Source organism: Strigops habroptila, chromosome 2 (assembly GCF_004027225.2).
Source record: "Strigops habroptila isolate Jane chromosome 2, bStrHab1.2.pri, whole genome shotgun sequence".
Classification (NCBI taxonomy): domain Eukaryota; kingdom Metazoa; phylum Chordata; class Aves; order Psittaciformes; family Psittacidae; genus Strigops; species Strigops habroptila.
The window spans coordinates 116,757,077-116,780,446 of record NC_044278.2 but is presented as its reverse complement, the minus strand read 5'-3'; the positions used below and the strand labels follow the sequence as shown (position 1 = coordinate 116,780,446).

The window sequence follows — 23,370 nt, the reverse complement described above, 5'->3', positions numbered from 1 at the left end:
GGGCCGGGTCTTGAAGTCCTATATTTGGATGGATGCCGGAGAGGGACTCTTCATCAGGGGCTGTAGCAATAGGACAAGGGGTGATGGGTTTAAACTGAAACAGGGGAAATTCAGGTTAGATATAAGGAAGTTCTTTACTGTGAGGGTGCTGAGGCGCTGGCACAGGGTGCCCAGAGAAGCTGTGGCTGCCCCATCCCTGGCAGTGTTCAAGGCCAGGTTGGACACATGGGCTTGGAGCAACCTGCTCTAGTGGAAGGTGTCCCTGCCTGTGGCAGGGGCTTGGAACAGGATGAGCTTTAAGGTCCTTTCCAACCCAAACCAGTCTGGGATTCTATGATGATTTTCAGCAGAGCTCTAGCAGCTGTGCTTATCTTTTCACCATTTTAGTATTGTCATACACAAAAGTCACAGCTGTTCACCTGGTGAGGTGAAGGGAAGATTACAAACCAAGCTGTTTTATCAGTACAAAAGGTACTTTGCTGATGCTCTCCATGCTGTAGCATGTAATTATAGAGTAGAAATATTACAACCTCACCTCCTGCTACAGGAATATTATCTTGATTTATTAAAAGGTGCTTGGAAGTAATGGCTGCATCTAATAATGTAACCCAGCAGGAATTCTGTGTTAAACATCTAACTGAAGCAAAATTTACCTTTTAAAAGCTATTAGTGGTATTTTTTGACGCTTCTCTGAACGTGGCTCACATACTAACACAGTTGTTCACCAAATCCGTAGTCATTCTCAACTACAGTGGTATGTTCCACACTGATAATGTGCTGAGGGGGAAATGCAAGTTTACAAAGTGGATCAGGCCAGAAAATTTCAAGAAACCAGCGTCTTAAAACCAGAACAGCTCTGCAGGTGGAAGGTTTTAGTCACCCACAGCAGAAGCTTTAAAGGTGTAATAGTTAGTTACTAACCCAAGGGCACTCTGATAAGTCAATACCTGTGCTTTGATTCTTCATTCCAGTTCACCTTTATGACAAAGCAGCTGTACTCCTAGAACATCTTTATATTCATTCTTGTCTGGAGAAACACACCCCCCCCCCAAAACCTTTTTCCTTTTGGGTTTGGTGGGTTTTGTTATCTTTTTATTTCCCCCCTTCACTTTACCAGCTCATCTTTGCTTTAGCCTGGAATGGTTTCTGTTTGGTTTTGGTACAAATATATGTATATGCCTATATATGTGTATATGTATTCTAAATCACACCAGCTCCCTCTAAACCACACATCAAAGTCCCAGCTCTCCTGTTACACTCTGTGTTTCCAGAAACATCCCTTTTCTGCAAGCAAGCCCACAAACCTGCTTTGATTTTACTCATTTTGAAGAATCTGGTACTGCAGCCTCCTTGTCTTCTTTGCTTCATATCCCTTACCCACATCACTCACCACTCTGCTTTGTATCCTCCTCCAGTGGAGTCAGCAACACCTGCACTGACTTTTTCCTTCCAGCTGTTTTCCTTCCCTACCCCATCAGCCAGGCTTTTCATTCACTGCTCAATAAAGCTGCAGGTTGTTCAGGGTGAGGGCTGTGTTGTTACTTACCATGGAGCTATTCTGAGCTCCTCTGGCACGCACAGGGCACAAGCTGAGGAGCTCTTCAGATGTGTGGAAATCCTCTTTCCTTTACCAAATCTATGTGCTTTTGAGAGCATTTGCAGTGTTTGTTTTGCTAAGAGACACTCCCGGCTCCTTCAGCCCCTGGCCCAGTTCCAGGCAGCCAGGACAAAGGCACGAGCTCCATGGTGACTGGATTCCACCTCTGATCTCCACGGAGACAGAAACCCCGCTGCAGTAGTGACAACAAACCAGCTGGGGAAAGAAAACACCCGGTAAGAAAACGTTTCTCTCCTCTTAAACACTGCTCTTCATTGTGCTTCCACTGGATGGCCTAAACCTTTTAGTCCCTCCCCTTCTCCTCTGTTACTTCCAAATGTTTTGGCAAGACCCAAGGTAGCAACAGCAGTAGGAAAACGCAGGACGGTGGAGATGGAGGTTGTGTCCATACTAATGGTCACCACAGCTCTGAAGCTGTCCGTGCTCCACAGGCATTAATTCAGTTCTGCTGTACAATATTTTTCCTCCTTTTTTAAGCTGACTCCTTCCCCCGTCCTCCCCTTACCTCCAGTCAAAGCCAAGAATTCACAAAGCCTGATTCTTGGCATGCTGTGTCACATGCCATGTGGTTTAAGGTCTGTATCTGAATGAAAAACTTGGTATTAGTTTAGTTTTAGGCTAACATTTCGTATCTCTGGGTATGATGCCATACAATCAGGCACCAGTAATGACTTTGGTGCCAATGCAATATAAATATTTCCTTTATTTTTACATGAGGAACCAGACTTTAAAAATCACATGCCTAAAATAATCCAGGAAATGAGCGTCAAAACTCAAAGGATGAACCATTTCTCCAGGCACAAAGTCTTTGTACCACAGGGCATTGGGTAATTATCAGCATTCTACAGATCTTCTATTTCATTCATAAATTTCTAAGCATGGGATAAGGTTACTCAGTTATTATTAACGAATGATACACCATTAAAACCTTACAAATCAATTAGAAGCTCAATGTAACCCTCCATGTTTTACTTGCACTATAAAACCAGATCTCTTCATTAGGGACTGTAGTGGTAGGACAAGGGGTAATGGGTTCAAACTTACACAGGGGAAGTTTAGATTAGATATAAGGAAGAAGTTCTTTACTGTGAGGCACTGGAATGGGTTGCCCAAAGAAGTGGTGAATGCTCCATCCCTGGCAGTGTTCAAGGCCAGGTTGGACAGAGCCTTGGGTGACATGGTTTAGTGTGAGGTGTCCCTGCCCATGGCAGGGGGTTGGAACTGGATGATCTTAAGGTTCTTTCCAACCCTAACTATTCTATGATTCTATCTGTAGGAGAAAATAAAAGCAGAGGAAAAGGATTGCTTAAGGAATTATTTACAGCTTTATCACTTACAAGCTTTTTACCTGAATATAATAGTAGTTCTTGTAGTTACAACACCACCACTTTGAGAAGGAATAATTAGCAAAGCTAATACATGCCCTTGTCAAAAGCCCCTCTCTAGGTTTCTTGTCAGCCCCTTTAGGCACTGGAGCTGCCCTAGGGTCTCCCTGGAGCCTTCTCCAGGCTGAACCAGCCCAGCTTTCTCAGCCTGGCTCCAGAGCAGAGCTGCTTCAGCCCTTGCAGCATCTCTGTGGCCTCCTCTGGACTCACTCCAATAGGGCTCATCTGTCTCTTTTTTTCTCATCTCTGTGTAAGACAGGGGCTCCATGGCTCAGAATGGAAAAGAAGCAGCGATGGCCAACTCCACCAGTGATTCAAAGATGAGAAAAGTCATTGAAGATCTGACAAAAGGCCTGAAAGAACTCTGTAGGAGCCCCGAAGATGAGAAGAGCGAGAAGGCGTTGCTACATTCACACCTAGAACAACAGCATCACCTTATCTGTATGTTGAAGAACAAAGCAGAGGATGCATACAAACGCTGCAAAGGCCTGGAGCAACAAAACGTGGAGCTGGAGAAACTGAGGACAGAGGACGCTGTGAAGATGAAAGCCCAGACCCAGCAGATCCAGTGTTTGGAGTGGCGCTTCAAGGATCTGGCTGACAACCATGAAAAAATGATCCAGTTCAAGGACGAACACCGGGAACGGAACATGCAGCTGCAGGAGGAGAACAAGCGCCTGCGGCAGGAGAATGAAGTGCTCTTCGGCCAGGCTATGAAGGAGAAGGAAGCTGAAGTGCTCCAGCTTGCTACCCAGGCCAGGAAGCTCTCGGAGCAGTTAGACTCCTTACAGGAGAAGTGTGCTTACGAGACCTGCAGAGCGCAGGAGCGGGAAGAGGAGCTGCTGGAAGCTCAGAGCCAGCAAGCCAGCGCCTATGCCTGGGAGGTTGATTCCTTGAAGAACCAGCTGCAGTGCCTACAGAAGCAGCACCAACAAACCCTGGCGAAGATAGAGCACGTGGAAAACCAGCAGAAAGCCCAGGACAGCGAGCTGCGGGTCAGGCTGCAGAGAGCCAACGAGGAGAAAAAGCAGCTACTGAACCTGGCCATGGAGAGGGGCAAAGCTCTGCAGGACAAGCAACAGGAAATTCAGCAGCTGTGGAAGAAGCTGGAGACGGCAGAAAAAGCCAAGCAGAAAGCAGGAAAGCGCGTGGTGAAAGAGGCAGCAGCAGCGGACAGCGAGCTGAAGGTGCAGGAGCTCCAGCGAGAGCTGGAAAGCAGCAAGCAGGCGTACGATGAACTCGCGCTGCAGTTCGATGCTTACAGGAAGCACAGTGAGGATTTACTGACGAAAGAGAAAGCGCTGAATGTCAAACTCCGCCATTTCGTTGTGTAACTCCAGCTTTCTCGGGTGCCTGTCTCATGGCACATCACTGCACGTTGTTCCCTTCCACGAGACCATCTTCTGATTCCTCTGTAATGCGCTCGCCAGCTTAAAGCAGCCTACAAAGAGTTCTGTAGCCTGTTTCTTTGTTATACTTTTACAGAAGTAAGATCTGTTAAATCTGAATGGGGATGGTGGAACTAGTCAAACCTCCAACATGAAAGATAAGGGCAGAAGACATAAAGTATAAGTATTGCTTTATTTGGTCCTAACCTCTGCTGTATTTTCACTTTTTATGGTTAAAAGTATATTATTCTCCAAGATGGACAAAAGCTCAACCGCTTTTGAGCCTTTTGTATTTGATTCTTCATTGAAGTTCAACAGAGGTTGGGTGTGTAAGAGGTAACACTGAGGCTCCAGTGAAATCCCATGAAAGAAATCCCACCTTGCAGCATACACATAAAAGGAGGATGTGGACGTGCTTTGAGTGAGTCCAGAGGAGGCCACAGAGATGCTGCGAGGGCTGGAGCAGCTCTGCTCTGGAGCCAGGCTGAGAGAGCTGGGCTGGGTCAGCCTGGAGAAGAGAAGGCTCCTGAAGGGGAGACCTTAGAGCAGCTCCAGTGCCTAAAGGGGCTACAGGAAACCTGGAGAGGGGCTTTGGACAAGGGCCTGTAGGGACAGGACAAGGGGAATGGCTTTAACCTGCCAGAGGGGAGATTGAGATCAGACATTAGGAAGAAGTTCTTCCCTGTGAGGGTGCTGAAGTGCTGGCACAGGGTGCCCAGAGAAGCTGTGGCTGCCCCATCCCCGGCAGTGTTAAAGGCCAGGTTGGACACAGGGGCTTGGAGCAACCTGCTCTAGTGGAAGGTGTCCCTGCCCGTGGCAGGGGGTTGGAGCTGGATGAGCTTTAGGGTCCCTTCCAACCCAACCAGTCTGTGATTCTATACATGGTCATGATTCAGGAACTGAATCAAGCTGCACCAGGGGAGGTTTAGACTGGTTTTTAGGAACAATTTCTTCTCTGAGAGGGTGCTCTCTGAGAGCCTGTTCCAGCATTGGAACAGGCTGCCCAGGACAGTGGTGGAGTCAGCATCCCTGGAACTATTCACAAATGGTGTAGGTGAAGCTCTCAGTGACATGGGTTAGTGGTGGCCTTGGCAGTGCTGCAGTAATGGTTGGACTTGACAATCTTAAAGATCTTTTCCAACTTAGTTGACTCTGTAATTCTCTAGACTAAACAGGCCCAACTCCCGCACTCTCTCCTCATAAGCCTAGGACTAGAGTTGCCCACTCTGTTCCCTAGTCGACATGCAGTGAGGAGCGCCCGTTTCCCTCCGGTGATTAAGAAAGTGCCTAAACCCTAAACCTCAACACTCCAACCGTGAGCAGGGGCCATCCCCTCGCTGTGTGATAGCCCCAAACACCCACAGCCCCGCGGGACATCCCTTCCTGCCCTCGCTGTGGCTGCGGGTGACAGAGCTGCCACATTCCCTCACGCAGAGGCTCCCCTCACGCAGAGGCTCCCCTCGCACAGAGGCTCCCCTCGCACAGGGGCTCCCCTCGCACAGGGGCTCCCCTCACGCAGGGGCTCCCCTCGCCCAGGGGCTCTCCTCACACCGGCGCTCCCCTCACGCAGAGGCTCCCCTCACTGAGGGGCTCCCCTCACGCAGGGCTCCCCTCACACCGGGGCTCCCCTCACACCGGGGCTCCCCTCGCCCAGGGGCTCTCCTCACACCGGGGCTCCCCTCACGCAGAGGCTCCCCTCACTGAGGGGCTCCCCTCACGCAGGGCTCCCTTCACACCGGGGCTTCCCTCACACAGCGGCTCCCCTCGCCCGGGTGCTCCCCTCACGCAGGGGCTCCCCTCGCCCAGGGGCTCCCCTCACACAGAGGCTCCCCTCGCCCAGGGGCTCCCCTCACACCGGGGCTCCCCTCACGCAGAGGCTCCCCTCGCCCGAGTGCTCCCCTCACGCAGGGGCTCCCCTGACAGCTGGTGCCTTCCCGCGCGCGGGCGCAACCGCGGCTCCCCCCCCTTCCCTTCACAGCGTGCCGCTTCCCGTCAGGCACCGCGGCGGGAGCGCCGGGTCGGGGCCGCCGCTGCCGCCGCCGCTTTCCTCAGGCTCAGTCCTGTCCCGTCCCGCCCGCCGCCATGCGCCACAGCCTCACCCAGCTGCTGGCGGCCTCCTCCGGCGGAGCGAGCCCCTCGGGCGCCGTCTGGCCGCTATCCGGCGCGGGGCAGGCCCCGAGAGGGCGGGATGGCGGCGGGGAAGGGGACCCGGGCCCCGCGCGGCCCAAACAACAGCAGCCGCCGCGGCGGGAGGAGAAGGAGCCGGAGGCGCCCGGCGGCCCGCTGGAGGTGTGGGAGCAAGAGGACTGGTTCCCGGGTTTGGAGCTGGGAGACCTACTGGAGGCGGCCCGGCCGGACTGGGACCTGGACGCGGAGCTGAGCGGCTGCTTCTGTGGGGAACCGGAGCCGCTGCCCCCGCCGGGCCCGGGTCAGCGGCCGGCGGCGGTCGGGCGGAGGAATGGCGGGGCTGGGAGCCGGCTGAAGGCGGCGGCGGCGGCGCGGCTGAACCGGCTGAAGAAGAAGCAGTACGTGCTGGGGCTGGAGAGCCGCCTCCAGGGCCTGGCTGCTGAGAACCGGCAGCTGCGGGACCGCAACCGCGGCCTGAGCCGCCGCCTGCGAGAGCTGGAGCGGGAGAGCAGCTACCTGCGGGCCGTGCTGGCTAACCAGAGCGCCCTGGGGCAGCTCCTGAGCCGCTTAGCCGGGATCCGCGCCGGCGGGCTGCAGCTCAGCACCAGCCTCTTCAGGGACACGGGCAGCCCGCGCCGCCATCATCACCACCTCCAGCCTGCCGGCGAGAGCAGCGACCACGACTACGCCCTGCCCAGCTCCAGGCCTGCCAGCCTGGAGGAGGCGGCGGTGGTGACGGAGACGGAGGAGGAGTGGGCATCCCCCGGCGGGATCTGCCTCCACGTGGACCGGGATCAGGTGTCGGTGGAGTTCTGCTCCATCTGTGCTCGGCGGGCAGCGGCCTCCTTCAAAATGTAGGGTCAAGTACCTGCTGCAAGTACTCGTGGGGTTCTCACCCCTAACGGGGGCCTCGCGTCGCGGCGGAGGAAGCAGGCGATGGTGCGGAGGAAAAGAATCGATACAGTGGTGATGGGGTGGTATTGGGGGATATGCAGAGGAGAGGGAGCCTGGCACGTTAGTGGCCGGGTAATGAAAGAAAGAAATATCTCTTGAACGTTGGGAGCCAGATGGTGGCCTTGGTTATAAAGGTCGTGTAAAGCTGGCGTGTGGACGGTAGAGGTCTGAGGCTGTTTGGTGTAAGAGCTGCGTACAGCAGTGTGGTAATTGTCATGCAAACTGACCCGCGTACACACGCAGAGGTGCCGGCAGAGCTCGTTTTTGCAGCACTTGGGTGAAAAATATCATGCCGACCTGATGCATGAAGGTGTACTCGGTTCCACTTCGCAGTTGCCGGTAAAGATAACGCTGACTACCCGGTCTTTGGAGTCAGATAATGTCTAGCCTGCTTATCCTGAGGAGCCGAAAATGCTTGCTTAGAAAACCAAAAACTTCATTAAGACATCGTCACTGGACAGACTTAAGAAAATAAAGCAAAAGAAAGCATGCATATGAAATTGTACTGCATCTCAGTTATACATTACTATTAAAACCTCTCTGACAGTTTCTCTTTTAGGTGCTTGCCCTGCCAGGCTCCGTTGTGTAGGGGTTAAAGAACAGTCGTTTTCCACCTCGCAACCTGGTAAGGATCAATATATTCCCATAATGCGGTATCAGACAGCTTGCTTTGCTTATGCCAGTCTCTTGTAATGGCTGGTTCAGGAAGTGATTTCTCTGGTCCTTTTGGCCTACTCTGCCAAAATGTTTCTAGCTCTGAATGAGAACTAATAGTGCAAATTACAGTTGCATCGTTCTGATTAGCTGTTTTCCTTTCTTAAATGAATATGCACATAGTAGCCAATACATGAGCTACATTTTGAATTAGAACATAAATGCTTATGCCATTTGAAATAGGAATTTTGAACTAAGTAATGAGCTGAAAAGGGGAAACATGCTAATAAGGGGGATGTGATATTAACGGCCTTTTATCATAGGGGACTATCCCCCAAATGTAAGTAAATTGCTTTTTAAAAGGAAAAAAAGAATTTGTGACCTGTTGGTTTCAGACCCTGTCTAGTTGTTAGGGATGCACGGTACCTTTAAAAAGCCCTTCTGTAGCTTGCTCTAATTCGTGATGCAGAGTTTTGCCTGCTTAAACAGAACCCAGACACTGGTTTTAGCTGTACAGTGGAATCCTCATGTAGAGGAGTCACTTTTTGCATGGACCTCTAACAGAACTGCGGTTTGGAGAATGCAGTGCACCCAAGTAACTCGTTACTTTAGCTTCCCCTAAGCCCATCTCTGTGCTCGTGCACACTCAAATCCCCACGTTACTTCACAGTAGCTTTAAATTTTAAAGGTGTTGCATGTATATGCATGTGCTTAATTTTACTGTAGAGTTCTTAATTCAGCCTCTTACAGTATCAAGAAATCTATCACTTGATAGAATTAAGCACAGTTTAGAGACAAGCAAATCCGTATCTTGAGGCTCATGATTTGAAATGTGCTCCATAATTAACTGGGATAGGAGGAAAAATAGTTTGACAAACAGTAGCGTATGTTTTCTTGTACTAGGCAGTGTTTCTCCCTATCACAAAAGACGAGTGGGTTGTTTTTTCAGTTGTGTTCTAATGTTTAGGTTGTTTACATGTATGTCAGGTTGGGGGAAGAAGGATTGTGAAAATGATAATATGTAAAGTGAGGTTTCACAAAGAATACACTTTCCTAAACCAGTTTCATTTCTTAAACAAAAAGATTCTATTTAGTGTTTCTGAAGTCTTGTTTCTGTAAAGCCTTAAATGTTGTGTTTAAGGCTGGAGTAGGAGGTGAAAGTGTTTTCTCCCAGTCATTTGCTGTATTGGTGCTAGACCCCATCAAGTGTTCATGGCTGTAAAAGGAGTTTGGTTTTTCTTTGTGAAACATCACTGTGTGATAAAGTATCTGTGTATTTAGCATCCTTGTTTTTCTTTATGCTAAAGTGGATTCAGCTGTGTTGGGGCAGAAGAGACGGGACCAGCTGCTGGCCACATTTCCTGCTTTATTTTAAAAGGTAGTATAAGAAATGAGAATAAAGAGGTAACAGGGCTTTTGCTGTCTTTGGTTAAACACAAACAAACAGGTTGAATGCTGGGATCATTTTCTGCCATCCAAGATGTGTTTTCTATAAAAGGCAATATTCTGTCAAACAGGTTTTACTCCACTATGTGCAGAATTCCATCTGGTCAGGGTGTACTGCCAGCACAGAAGAGACTTAGTGGGATATATGTTCCCTTATACCTCTGTGGTGGCGTCAGTGGGACTGTGCACTCAGTCCTGAATTGTGTAACCCTGTTGTAATGGATGGGTTACACCAGTGCCACAAGAATTGGAGTTACCCACTGAGACCCAAACTGAGTGATAGGCAGAAGGGATATAATGGAGCTCGATTCAGCCTGGGCTCAGTCTGCCAAGCTCAGGCTTCAGGAACATGCTTGGTTCTGGACTTTAACATGCTTGATGAAAAGAGAAATGCTCATGTAGCAAGTATGGGATGTTTCAGTGGCATCTTTACAGTTACTTCAGCCTAGAAGTGGGGTTTAAGTGAACTGAAATATGCATTCTTTCTTTCTGCATCGCTGCTAAGCGGTAGGGGCCGTAGTTCTGGTCTCTGTTGTGAACCTGCACATGGCTCACAGACGCTACACATGTGCTGTGTCTGAGAGGAGCTGATGATCTGACATGCAAAATGGTGTATACTGGTACAAGAGCAAGGGCAGGTCCCCAGGAAGTAAGTGGCTGCAGGCATTTCTAGTGCCTACTGAATCATATTTATACCAAATAGAGGGGAGGAAGTTATTTGAAACTCTAACCGACTGTACTATCTGTATGGTGTGTTATTAATGTAGCTTTTTGAAGTGGAAGCCTTGAAATGACATAACTTAATACTTGAAAAACATATTGTAAATGTTTCTTTGTAATTATGTGCCATCCAGATAAGAATACAAGCTCATAATAAAATCAGACTTGTTGATCTTTCAACGTATGGGCTCAAATGTGTTTTTCATCTTCTCATCAATGCCTTGCTTTAATTGAGTGGTTCATTAGACACAATGGGAAAACAGGGAGGGGAAAGTGCTGCTGTTGCTGTCTGTGTGGGTTGTCAGTTGGAAAACAAGATAAAGTGGATGTGGGTTTGCAGGAGAAACTGATGAGTTCTTACTCATCTGTCCAATTAATGTGGTGGTGAGGATGAAACAAAGGTGTGTTATTCCTTGAACTGAAGAGCTGTGCTTCATGGAATCACCACTCCTTGGCTATTACAGTCATTTTTCTAATATTTTATTAATGTGGGTATGTTTGATCAATAAACCATGGAGGAGTTTACTGAAAGCCACAGTTACATAAAAGCTTTTGTGGTCTATTGCATCTTCCTCCACTGTCCCATTTTTAGGTTCAGAAGTTTGATGGCTGGTTAATAATACGCTGTGAACTCAGAATCCTTCATCAGATCATTTCCACATTGAACACTGGAGTGAGTGTAGCAAAAGGTTTGAGGGTGCTGAAAGGACAGAACGTTTTCAAGCTCCAGAGTGAGCTACGTGCTGTGCTCTTTGATTTCTGCTCATCTTCAACACTTTGCCTGCAGACCACAGTTTAAAACAGCCTGTTGGCTTTTGGGCACCCAGGTAGTTCTAGTGTTGTGTGTTCGCTGTTCTAGTGCCAGTGGTCTGCAGCTTGATGAAAAGGAACAATTCACAAAAAACATGGCTTAAAAACATAAAAGCTCTCCTAAAGCGTGCTCTGCCTTTTGGCTTCCAGCTGTAGAAAGTACTTTGTTGAGAGGTGAAATGTGTGTGTGTTAAACTGTACATGCCACAGCGCTAAGTGCCACCAGTGAAGTTGCACAGCTGCTGTCCTCTTCTGGTGTTCCTTCACCCCATGGTTGCTTGAAGACTGTCTAGTATTGAAATAGGAAACAATTTCATGCTCAGTTTGCTGTTAGTCCTCTACAGTTGATGCCGGTGCTGTGACTCGGAGTAGCAATCTAAATTAACTTCTCTCTCTTTCCTCTGAAGAGCTTAGCAGCATCTGGGAGGAAAAAACAAATCGGTGTTCCTGTGATCTCTGCCTGCCTGGAGAGATGGTGTCAAAGGAAATGCAGGGAACCACATTCCGACACTTGGCATCACTTGGTACTCCCAGAGACTCAGGTTTCTCATGCCTCTTGTCAAAATTGTAATCATAGAATGGTCTGGGGTGGAAGGGAACTTAAAGCTTATCCATCCAACCCCCTGCCACGGGCAGGGACACCTTCCACTAGAGCAGGTTGCTCCAAGCCCCTGTGTCCAACCTGGCCTTGAACACTGCCAGGGATGGGGCAGCCACAGCTTCTCTGGGCACCCTGTGCCAGCGCCTCAGCACCCTCACAGGGAAGAGCTTCTGCCTCAGAGCTCATCTCAGTCTCCCCTCTGTAATTTTAAAGCCTTGTGCTGTCCCTACAGGCCCTTGTAAAAAGTCCCCCTTCAGAGGGACCTTGCCTTGACCCCGCTCCTTTTTTTTAATGACTGTGGTTTGCATTATGAAGAAAACCCCCTTTTGCAATAATACTTGTTTATGCAGCTGCTAAAAGATGTAGCACCACCTTAGAGCCAACATGAGGCAGGTAATATAAATACCTTTTTCCTCATTTCCAAAGAAAACCACCTGCCCTTATAAAGCTGTTACTCAGGTGTACAATCCAAGCTGGACATAATGAAAAACTTAACTTGCATTTAAGTTCCCAACCAAGAAGAATGCCAGGGCAGAGCCTTACCTTTGGTTTTCTATTAAAAAAGACAGGAAGCAACAACTTCTTTCTTTCTTTATTATGATTACTTATCCAAGGCAACTGAAAAGCTGCTTAACTTCATCCTTGTAACTCTTCAGGATCCCTGTTAGAACTCATCTGCTGCAGTACTTTGATGTATATTCCATGTTGTTTAGTGGCAAGAAACAATCCAGTTAGAACCTGTACAAGTACACCCAAGCTCATCTTTCTGAAGACAGGCTGAGCAATGCCGAGCCAGAAGCGTAATAGATTTTCTTTCCCTGGCAAGGGCGATGAAGAATACCTAAACAGCAAAAACAGGGGGAGAAACTCCATTTTCATCTTTTTTCCATCCAAAGTGTCAAGATTTAACATTAAAGTCATTAAAAAAATCTAGAGGTAGACACTAATTCCTAAGTTAAATTCACCTGATGGTACTGAGCTCTCTGGATAAAGGCTATAAAACACCCTGACTACAAACTGGCATCTCACCATCACCTTGCTCTGCTCTGACCCAGTCTGGAGTTACTCCTGCAGCAGGGAGCTGGGCTTTACCCAGGACCTGTGAAGCCTCATGGCCATCCAGAAAAGCTCAGCAGGATGGGAGCCACAGTTTCCCAAACACATCATGGGTCACTTGTAAGGTTCCAGCTAAACATGAGTGTTTAGCAGATCAGTCTGCAGATCTTGTTTCACTTGGGAGGCTTGGTGAGCTCTTAATGAACTCTGCCTTGTAATTAGATGACCTTAATGTAAATCCCGTCCCGTGTACTAAAAGCCTACAAGAAGATAAGTGTGCACAGACTAAACATCCACAGATTTTAAACTGAGAACCAAAGATATGACCAACAAACACATTTCACTCATTGCAGGTTAATGACGTACCTGGCTGCGAGGCTTCCGTTCAAGGGGATAGCCAGCAAAACAGGGTAGAAACCACCCACAACAGCCCCGACCAGTCCTCCTCTGACCACAGCACAGACCTCGCAGTTCAGGTCACCTGCATGACAAACAGTATTTCACTGTCAGTATCCACATGGCTCCACCACACAGGATCACAGAAAGGTTTAGGCTGAAGGGACCTTAAAGCTCATCCAGTTCCAACCTCCCTGCCACGGGCAGGGACACCTTCCACTAGAGCAGGTTGCTCCAAGCCCCTGTGTCCAACCTGGCCTTGAACACTGCCAGGGATGGGGCAGCCACAGCTTCTCTGGGCACCCTGTGCCAGCGCCTCAGCACCCTCACAGGGAAGAACTTCCTCCTTATATCCAACCTGAATCTACATCAATTTCTATGCTGCATGCAACACTATGGAAACGGGCACTATGGACAGGAGCAGCCAAGCTGTACAGGTACACAAGACATTTTGAAAGGAGGACTCTTCCTTTTGTAACAAAATCACTTTCATTCCAACCCATGAAGAATTTACCACTCTAAAGCTGACCTTCAAATGAAATCAGACAGATGGGGGAAACTGAACTGCTTTGTTACAGTCCCTTTTATACCACTTGTGAGTGAAAAATGCTAAAAATAAGTGATGTGTAACAGAATTTAATAAACATACATAAACAACCATATCTGTCTCCTTTCCCACTCAACTTGAAGAGCTCACTGCTGCCCAATGCATTAGATAACCTGTTTTTCAAACCCTGCTTTACAAACAGAGGCATTTCAGGACCACAGCAGTTCAAGACCACTGTTCTGCAGAGAGGAAAAGCTCCTGTGGTGTTACACTGCATACAGAAAGCAAAGCCCTTTTGAAAACAAGAAATAATAAGGAGGTTTTTACCTGAAAATAAAGGCTCGCGCACAAAAACTTCATAAACTGCTACTGTTGAAACAAATGGAAGCACGGCCATTGGCACAGCAGATAAAATGGCAGCTTTTCGGATATGTAGGATGTTCCTGAAGAAGTTATTTCCTGCCAAGCCACATAAGCTTGCGTTTGCTGCAAGGAAGTATGATCCATGATTACAAAGGTTCCTGTGAAAGAAGGAAAGTTGCTTCAGCAATTAAGAATAGTAAAGAAGTTCGGTTTACTCGGTGCTACCATTCACCTCTGAGTATCCTACGACATGAGGTAAGAGATGTAAACCTCTCACTGGTGCAAAATGCAGAGTAGCTACTTTCAAAAGCAACCAGGAGAGCGTCCTTCACTACATGCCTGAGTTTCCACACACCTCGAGAATGAAGTGGCAGGAAGGCTGAGAAGCCTTTTCTACGGGTTTTCTTATGGCTAATGGAAACTTCATGAAATTTGCTCTCCCGATCAGCATGTTCCATCAGCACTGAAACATAAGGAGAATGTGTTCTGAAAAGCAATTAAGAAAATAGATATATTTTTTATAAGCCTTCTTTGCAGCCTGCTTACACACAAGTAGAGATTTAGTTTGAAGAGAAGAGCTTACAGAACAGATCAGTGGACAACTGTGGCCACTGAGATCTTGCAGTAATGATCTCAGCAGCTCCTGGTGGATCCCTGATAGTGATCTTGCAGGCTGATGGGCTGCAAGCCTCCCTCACATGCATGGAACACCTGAATTGAAGGTCTTACCTTGCCAGGAGGTTACACTAGTTAAAGGCTATGGAAGTCCAACATACTGGTTTACAGACCTAGAGCTTCTCTTTTCCCTCAATAACAGAGGGAGCAGGTTCTGTTACCTACCATATTTTTAACATACAGTTTAAAGCAGCCACTCCTGTTGCTATCTCTAATAAGGTAAAGGCAGAATAGGACAAAGTCTGCTCAGACACAGTCAGCATTTAACGTCTTGACAAACAGTTCCCATTTGAGTACATTCCATCACAGCAGGAGCGAGGGAATGGGAACACGTGCCAGTTTCACAAGCCTGATGAGCAGTTTGTGATTGATTTCATTTGACTTGCAGAAGGAAGCCCTGTGTTATCTTTAGATTATACCTGGCACAGTCAGTTATTAGTGGAAACAACTCCTTGCTTTGGGTTTGCACAAGTCTAAAATTCCTGGAATGAGAAGCATTGCCAGGCAAAGCAATGAATTGGAAGGTTGTGCCCTTATTATGTTAACGTGTGTTTTAAAGATGTTTCGTAAGTTGGATTTAGCACTAAACCCCCCAAAAAACCAAAATGCTTACCCAGTCATACAATTCATGTGAGGCCAAATATCATATTAATTTGCCAAATTATCAAACGTCACAATCTCTAAACCATTTTGCAATTAAAATCCATGATTATTAAAAAGCCACTCACTTGAAATTCTTCTACATTTTAATGTATAGAATAATATTTAGCAATGACCGTAGACCACAGAGCTCTAATCACAGAAAGAAGACTTCAGAATGTAGGCGCTAATCGTGTAAAACCTAAAAGATTAGTAACATCTGACATCAATGACACCAACTAGTCTCATTTTTAATAGGAAAATACTTTCATTCAAACATGAAAACGAGCAACTAATGATTCAATTCTGATGTGATACAGCACAAGAACTTTACTGGTCAGGTATCGCTCTGGCTCTTATTTAGGAGCTGTGTTTCCTTCTTTGTGTTTTTGTGTTTTAAGAAGAAATCTGCTTTTCAAATCACAGGTCTCCCAATCCTGGGTGTCAGTCACAGAATGGCCCCAGGGTATGGTTTTTGCAGACCAGCCATTGCATTCTGCTGGTACATTTACAAGCCCAGGCTGTGAAATGCATCCGTGCATCGACGTAAACATGGAGGAGTGAGATTAAAATTTAGCAGCGTGCTTAAGAAGCCAAAATAGAGCAAGTTAATGTACTCAGGACCAGCAGAATCTGCTACACTGCACCAAAGGAAAGAAAGGGAGGACGGAAGGGCTGAGGTTTGTTTGCAATACTAGCTCCATGGTGCTAAACCCAAGAGCTTTGGCAGGCAGTCACTCTCTCAGTCCAACTGCAGCACGCTCCCTCTTCCCTTCAAGCCATTAGCAACCTCCCCTCTGGATACACAAACTTTTAAGTCCCACCAGGGCAGTTCAAGTAAAGGCACATGCCCCTGGCAGCTGTTTCATTCCAAGGCCCAGGCTACAAAGAAAATGGAGACTCCCTTTTGACAAGGAGTCTCATGGCCAGGTTGGATGGGGCTTGGAGCAACCTGCTCTAGTGGAAGGTGTCCCTGCCCGTGGCAGGGGGTTGGAACTGGATGAGCTTTAAGGTCCCTTCCAACCCGAACCAGTCTGTGAAAGGGTGAGGGGTGATGGGCACAAGTTACTGCCAGGGAGATTCCAACTGGACGCAAGAGGAAAATTTTCCTCTATGAGAACAATCAGCCTCTGGAATCTCTCCAGGGAAGTGGTGGATTCCCAACATTCGACACTTTTAAGATACAGCTGGACAGGATGCTGGGACATCTAGTCTGGGTCATGGTTTGCCAAAAGGTTGGAGCAGATGATCCTTGAGGTCCCTTCCAACCTGGGATTCCATGATACCACAGGTTCTATCGAGATGTTACCACATCCCCACTGCGGTGCTTGCCTCTCCCTTGGCTCCCCAGCTCTGCTGGGGAAGGAGAAGAGCTGTAAGGTGAATGCGAGGGCAGCAGAACCTACACAAAGCTGCACCACTGACTGTAACAGGAGGGATAAAGCCTTGGCAGTTTGCTCTCTCACCTTTGTGGGCAGGCCCTGTGTTACTACCAGCACACTGCTTAGCCACCAATTTAGTCCTATTAAAATAAAATAAATAAAAGAAGCTTCTGATTACTCTTATTGATACAGAATTCATCCAAGATGATACACACGTGCAAACGGCTCCTTATGGAACCAGCTCAGCTCCAGCAAGGTTCTGCAGTGAAACCACAGAACACAGAGCAGTGGTTTGTGAAGCCCTGAGGGCAGTCAGTGAGTTCTGTGCTGCACAGAGCCCTGCTGGTGAGCCCACACGACTCCAGCTGACCCACCCACCACAACCACCTGGACACCTCGGTCTCACCTTCCTGAAACAGGGAGCAGCACAGAATGAAATGCACACACTGGCAGGTTGATGCTCCCTCAGCTCTGGCCCTCGGCCAGCCCTGCTGGAGCCAAGATGACTCCTGCAGAATCACAAGAGGACCTGCCTTATGCTCTCCAACGTTTCAGCTTCCTAGAAAATGTATTAGCTTGAGCACAGCACTGTGTGAATGCTCAGAGCCAGTTCAGAATCAGCCATCCCAGATCCTTAAGCAGTGAGGGGCACGTGCCAGAAACCAGCTGAGCAGCAGCAGCAGCAGGGGTAACACTGAACTAACTGTATATAAAACCAACTTTGCTGTTCTGGATAGTAACAAGCATCTTCACCATCAAATATTTTTGTAACTGCAAGGCAGATTTGCAATTCAAGAGTAAGGGAAAAGAAAAGCCTCCAAACTACTTGAAATGTTTGATTTATTTTACCAGCACTTACTGATCTGCTTTAGGAAGCTCATTGAATATCTTTTGTATGAGTTCCATCCGCTGAAATCTTTCCAAATATATTCTATGCTGTGGAGTATCTAGTTCAAGAAACTCTCTTCCTGTCATCTTGAAGTCCTGGATCATAAAGAACAAACAAATGGAATCCAAGTTACACAGCCCCAGTATGTATCCAATAAACAATTTAGACTCTTTTGCCACAAAAATGCATTTCCTATTTTTCATGGCAGTTTCTGGACACGAAGGGCACAATCCACCCATATAATTCTCTGATGCTTATGACTACAGGAACCCCAATAAACCGCTTGCTTCAGTGATGTTGCAGCTGTGCTTTGACACTTACTCCAAGCCAACTTAAGTGCTTGCTATGATGCTTGCTATCTCACCCTCCAGATACTCCTGCCTGGGCATCTCCAGCCCTGGGCCCAGACAGCAGCTTGGATGGGGAAACACAGAGATGAAAATTGCCCAGAGGAACAACAGGCAGTGTACTTGTTTTTCCCAGCTGGATCACCTTTTAACACAACAATCCCTAATGCCTGCAGCACAAGGGAGGACACTAACTGGACAATGGCTTTGGCAGTACTCCAGGTTTAAATTGACTTAACTGTCAAATAGAACCATAAGAACAAAGAATAAAAATCCATACTCTGTAAAGATTTAAAGAAATCATGACGCTATCTTCTGATTTTATATTCCACAAATAAGGCTTTTTTTTTTTTCTCTCATTTAGCCAGAGACATATATCAAGTCAGAAACCATGTAGTTGTGTTGGGTTTGTGTGGTGAGGTTTTGGTAGTGAAAGGTCTATAGGGTGGCTTCTGTGAGAAGCTGCTGAAAGCTTTCTCCATGTCCAACAGAGCCAATGCAGCTGGATCCAAGATGGACCCACTGCTGGACAAGGCTGAGGCCATCAGCAACAGTGGTAGCGCCTCTGGGAGAACATAGTTAAGAAGGGAAAAAATCTGCTGCAGAACAGCCTGAGAGAGGGGTGAGAATATGTGAGAGCAACACCTCTGCAGACACCAAGGTCAGTGCAGAAGGAGGCAGGAGGTGCTCCAGGCGCCAGAGCAGAGATTCCCCTGCAGCCCATGGTGCAGCCCATGGTGAGGCAGGCTGTGCCCCTGCAGCCCATGGAGGTCCATGGTGGAGCAGATCTCCACCAGCAGCCTGCAGGAAGGATTCACATTGGAGAAGTTCATGGAGGACTGTCTCCAGTGGGAGGGACCCCTCGATGGAGCAGGGAAAGAGTGTGAGGAGGAAGGAGCAGCAGAGACAGTGTGTGATGAACTGACCACAACACCCATTCCCTGTCCCCCTGCACTACTCGGGAGGAGGAGGTAGTGAATTTGGGAGTAAAGTTAAGCCTGGGAAGAAGGGAAGAGTGCGGGGGAAGGTGTTTTAAGATCTGTTTTTTCTTCTCATTACCCCACTCTGATTTGATTGGTAAGAAATTAATTTCCCTGAGTTGAGTCTGTTTTGTCTGTGATGGTAACTGCTGAGTAATCTCCCTGTCCTTATCTGGACCCATGAGCTTTTAAACCTTATCTTCTCCCTATGTCCTATTGATCGAGAGGGAAGCAGGAAAGCAGCTTGGCGGGCACCTGGCAGCCAGCTAAAGTGAACCCACCACAACAGCTTTAGCTTAAACTTAATATTTAGTGATTCAAACACTTTCTCTAAATGCTTTTTTCCCCAAATAGAAGTTTCCCACACTTACTTTACCAGACCTTAAGTTTCCTTTATGATTTGAAGGCTGTGTCCTTTGAGGCCGATCTGTAGGATGGTGCTTGCTTCAATTTGGGCTTGGCGGGATGCTGGAGCAGGGGAAATATCCCGTCTTCAGGCTTCTCCTTTCCGCACTGTCTTGGTGGAGGGTCTCCAAACCTGCCCTTTAGGTAAACCACCGACATTGCCCGGGAGCGTAACTACCCACAACGTACCTATAACCCTCCCTGTCCCCTTCACACCCCTGGAGGTCCCCAAACACCGGGAGGCCGCGGCTCACCCCCCAGGCTTTAAACCCCACCGAGAGCCGTTAGCAGCCGTTGGCGACCGTTACAAACGGCCGTTAACCCCCTCAGCGCCACTCCCTCACCGCGTTTCTTCTCACGGCCTTCCCGCCGCGGCCAGGCTCCGACCTCCACGACCTTGAGTTGTCCTCGCCCGACACAGCCCCACCGGCCGCTCTTCCCTTCCCTTCCCGTCCCGTCCCCTCTCCTCCCCTTCCTTTCCCGCTCCCGCTCCTACCGAGCCGGTCTCGCCGGGAAGGCCCCACCGCCTACAACATGTCTCCTCCCACCTCACACCCTCTTCATGGGCGCCGCCATCTTACCCGCTCACATGACCCCAGCACTTCAGAGGACACCTTTGATTGGGTCTTCCCTGCCGGCCCAGCATGGCGGCTTCCAATTGGCCGCCAGCCGGCTGGCTGGCGGAGGGGACGAGGCCCGGCCTGGTGCTCGTTGCTAGGGGCGGCGGATGGGGGCGGCTCCTCCATGGGGCCGCGGCTGAGCGGGGACCCTGCAGCGGCGGCCGGGACGCGGGGACACCCCGTACCGGAGCGAGGAGCCTTCGATGGGGGGAGGCCGAGTCCTCGGGGTAACCCGCTGACCCCCTGCCCTCACCCGGGCCCCGGCACCGCGCTGCCTGCGGCCCCTTCCCCTCTCCCGCTTGCCCCCCTCTCCCCTGTTCAGCTCCTTTGTGCTCCCCGTCCCCATTTAAACCCCTCTCTCCCCGCTTGCGTCTCGCTTCGCCCCACCGCCATCCCCTCCCTCATCCTCTCAGCTCCTGCCTGTGCGATTGTCCATTGCCTTCAACCTGGCCGGGCTCTTCCAGTTCATCCGCACCCCAGCGACCGAGCCAGCCTTGTCCCGCTTCAGACAGTCCCCTTTCGGACTGGGAGAAAGCGAGGGGGGAGGGAGAGTCCCCGCTTGGAGGGAACAGATCCCGATTGTGAACGTTAAAGAGCAAAACAGAGCCGCCCCCTTCACAAACACAGTTCCCAGCTCCTAAAGAAGACGATGCAAAGCAAAGCCCTGTCATGTGCATCGCAGCTCCTCAGGCGGGGACGGGAAGCGTTTGGAGCTTGTCCACCTTTTTCATGCTTAACGAGCTAGATGAGGAAAATCTATCCCGTTTGTGTTTCTCTTTTTGTTTCCTTCCAGAAAAAGGGGGAGAGAGAGAAAGAGGCTCGTATTGAAGCCAACCAGCTGCGCTTCTGAGTGGGAAACTCTGGACTGCTCTCATGGCTCACTTTTTATTTCCTTAACACATCATTATCTCTGAAAATGAACCTTTTTGTGAAGCTTTTCTCCTAACTCTCCTTCTTCCTCTCTTCACGAGGTGGCTGCTGTGCAAGGGAAGAAATGGCATGAAGTAACTGACTCCGGTAGAAAGCAATCTGCTTTGCCGAAGTGCCCAGTGAGCAGCACTGTCACTTTACTAATTCCAGGTCAAGGGATTGCTTTCCTCGTTTTTTCAATCCTCTCTTTTAATACATGGGAGGATCAGAGGGACATTAAAGACCGTAAGGCTGGGTGGCTTGCAGATAATAAAAATGAAAGTGACTGCCCAGTGACTTCTGTTGGGTAAGAGGGTGATGTTTGAAGGCTGTTTGGTGAGGAAAAAGGGACCTTTACAGTCTGCTCTGTAGTCACCTAATACATAGCTAGCAAAATTCATTCAAGAAGTGAAAGAAGTTAAAAGAGTCACTTCGGATTGTTTTTGTCTTCCTTCTTATTTGGATTCTTTGGGCTTTTTTGTCCTGCAAATAATGTTTTTGAGCATGTACAGGTGGAGGATTAAGACAGCTGCCTAGAGATGGACTGTGCCTTAATTGTATTACAGAAAACCTTTTAATTTTCAAACTTTGCTGCCAGAAGAGGAGTTCTGATAAGGTTTTGTATTGCCAAGGAACCTTTTCTCTTGTATTTTTATAGATTCAAATATATTTTAAAGAAATTGAAAACATCTCTTAAAAAAAATCAAAAAGCTTCTTCCCTCCCCCCCCCCCCCCCCTTTTTTTTTCCCCTCGTTTCTGGGAAGCGTTGGAAGTCCAATTCCAGAAAACAGCAAGTCTGGGATAGAAATGAAGATTGAAGCTGCATTCCCTAACTGAACTGCACAAGTGGTTTGCAATAGATAGCCAGCTCCTGACCTCGCAGAGGGTTCCAGTAGTGCGTCGGTAATACCTGTAATAAAGTGCTTGCAACCAGATTCAGAAGTAGGAAGAAGAATGCCAGTCAAGAAGAAAGGTGGGCTATGAAGCTTCATATCTCATATTGCCTCTTCATTTTGTTAATTGTTGATGTCTATTAATTAATTAAAAGTGTTTTAATGGGGGATTGAAATGGTTTTTCTTTTGCGCTGAAAATGGGAGAAAACTCTGTTCACTTACAATACTAATTTCACAAAGTGTTTTTATGCCGTGTTTTAAGACTCGTGGTGTCAAATTTGGCCTCAAATAGTGATTTGGTGAAGATCAGCCATCAGAGGTGTTGAACAGACCCCAGGAGGAAAGCTGGGCAGTTAATTTTGTGAGAAGCCTCTTTTATGAACGCTAACGATTTTCAGTATCATAGGTTCAGTCTGTTGTCTATTCTTTACATGTTTGGTGGGTAAACATCAGCCATGAGAGGCAGCATAAATAAAGAACAAAGTTTCAAAGCTAATTTGGAATAAAAGTTATGAGAGATGTGTTTTGAGGGAGATTTGAATGTGGGTTTTAAAATGTGATTTGAACTAACTTTGTTTTCCATGCTTTAATAGTATGGCAGCATTTAGGAATAAAGATCAGCCTTACATTTTGCCCCTTCTCTTCTAAAGTTTGTGGTTACAGCAAGTATAGGAGCAGCTTTGGAAAATGTGGTTTCCAGTGTTCAGGCAAGAATTGGGGAATATATGAGGGCAAATTCTTACTCTGAAAGCACTTATAGACCTGAGGTTATTTCTGGTTCCTTGCAAATATAGCATTGATTTAACATTTCAGAATGTGCTCATAAAATAAATGGCATGTGAACCTTTTCTGTTTGGCTCATCTATCCAGATGTCCCTGGATCTGATGTATCCCTGGATCTGATGATACCAAAACATGGGGGAAGGAGCAAAAAGTGAATGTTACACAACAGAAATGGGGATATAGTCGCTGCGACTATAGATTCTTTTCCTTGTAGGAATAACCCTTCATTATTAAATATGAGTTAACATTTACCAGTAAATAATGCTAAAACCATGCAGATTGGTAGAATTTTCATACAGACAACAACAACAAAAAGGGATTTAGTGACTGTATTTTAACAGATGACAGTGTAGAAACGAATATTCAAAACTGAAATGTTTTAACGACTCGTTCTGTCATTCCTGTAATTACAATTATGTGTAGTAAAGATAGGAACGTGTATGGAGCAGCACCATCCCTTAATCATTCATCCTGCTGTGCTGTAAATGTGTCACCCTGATGTGCTGGTGAAGCTTGTGCGCTCTGCCTGTTCACAGAAGGAAGATTAAGACTGTCTTTCCAGCTTTTAAGTCTTATCCCTGAGTTGGGTGATTTACACTAAGGATGTTTCTGTGCCGGATGTTCAGCTGTAATGCAGCTTCAAAATACTTGCTGCAGGATTTTTAGGGTGAAATCTTCTGGGCTGTTTTGTGCAGGAAGTTAGATTGGGAATCACAACTGGTCCCTTGTGGCTTTAAAAATCCTGTTTGTTTTGAGACAGTCTGGGTCAGTCTTCATGTACA

At 47.8% G+C, this 23,370-nt stretch overlaps 5 protein-coding genes across 24 annotated transcripts in view; 4 read left to right on the top strand and 1 right to left on the bottom strand.

The window, feature by feature from the left end:
- The first annotated feature begins 1,640 nt into the window (after positions 1–1,640).
- Positions 1,641–4,438, top strand: CCDC89 (coiled-coil domain containing 89). The gene is made up of 2 exons (XM_030477039.1): positions 1,641–1,833; positions 3,259–4,438. The coding sequence occupies exon 2, from the start codon at positions 3,270–3,272 to the stop codon at positions 4,335–4,337; it is 1,068 nt and encodes a 355-aa protein (XP_030332899.1). The 5' UTR covers positions 1,641–1,833; positions 3,259–3,269; the 3' UTR covers positions 4,338–4,438.
- A 1,943-nt stretch (positions 4,439–6,381) lies between these two features.
- CREBZF (CREB/ATF bZIP transcription factor) lies at positions 6,382–10,472 on the top strand. 2 transcript variants are annotated; one of them, XM_030474628.1, is made up of 3 exons: positions 6,382–7,372; positions 8,020–8,097; positions 9,434–10,472. In XM_030474628.1, exons 1-2 carry the CDS (start codon positions 6,474–6,476, stop codon positions 8,066–8,068), a joined length of 948 nt encoding a protein of 315 aa, XP_030330488.1. In that variant the 5' UTR covers positions 6,382–6,473; the 3' UTR covers positions 8,069–8,097; positions 9,434–10,472. The 2 variants fall into 2 exon arrangements, with proteins under 2 accessions (XP_030330488.1, XP_030330497.1); XM_030474637.1 differs by lacking the exon at positions 9,434–10,472 and having other exon boundaries at positions 6,401–7,457.
- A 1,809-nt stretch (positions 10,473–12,281) lies between these two features.
- On the bottom strand, positions 12,282–20,627 carry TMEM126A (transmembrane protein 126A). Of its 8 annotated transcripts, none has more exons than XM_030474677.1 (6): positions 20,423–20,627; positions 19,349–19,520; positions 17,621–17,745; positions 14,030–14,223; positions 13,126–13,240; positions 12,282–12,544 (listed from the first exon to the last, which is right to left on the bottom strand). In XM_030474677.1, exons 3-6 carry the CDS (start codon positions 17,734–17,736, stop codon positions 12,340–12,342), a joined length of 630 nt encoding a protein of 209 aa, XP_030330537.1. In that variant the 5' UTR covers positions 17,737–17,745; positions 19,349–19,520; positions 20,423–20,627; the 3' UTR covers positions 12,282–12,339. The 8 variants fall into 8 exon arrangements, with proteins under 8 accessions (XP_030330537.1, XP_030330564.1, XP_030330572.1 ...); XM_030474704.1 differs by having other exon boundaries at positions 19,359–19,520; positions 20,423–20,539; XM_030474712.2 differs by lacking the exon at positions 20,423–20,627 and adding an exon at positions 19,964–20,238 and having other exon boundaries at positions 19,359–19,520.
- Positions 19,917–21,972, top strand: LOC115604460 (translation initiation factor IF-2-like). The gene has a single exon (XM_030477584.1). It carries the CDS (start codon positions 19,917–19,919, stop codon positions 20,592–20,594), a length of 678 nt encoding a protein of 225 aa, XP_030333444.1. The 3' UTR covers positions 20,595–21,972.
- Positions 21,802–23,370, top strand: part of DLG2 (discs large MAGUK scaffold protein 2) — a 997,741-nt gene continuing 996,172 nt past the window's right edge. For all 12 annotated transcript variants that reach the window (XM_030474393.1, XM_030474424.1, XM_032919710.1 and 9 more), the window contains exon 1: positions 21,802–21,884. In XM_030474393.1, coding sequence (XP_030330253.1) covers positions 21,866–21,884 — 19 coding nt within the window. In that variant the 5' untranslated portion in view covers positions 21,802–21,865. The remainder of the gene's footprint in view (positions 21,885–23,370) is intronic.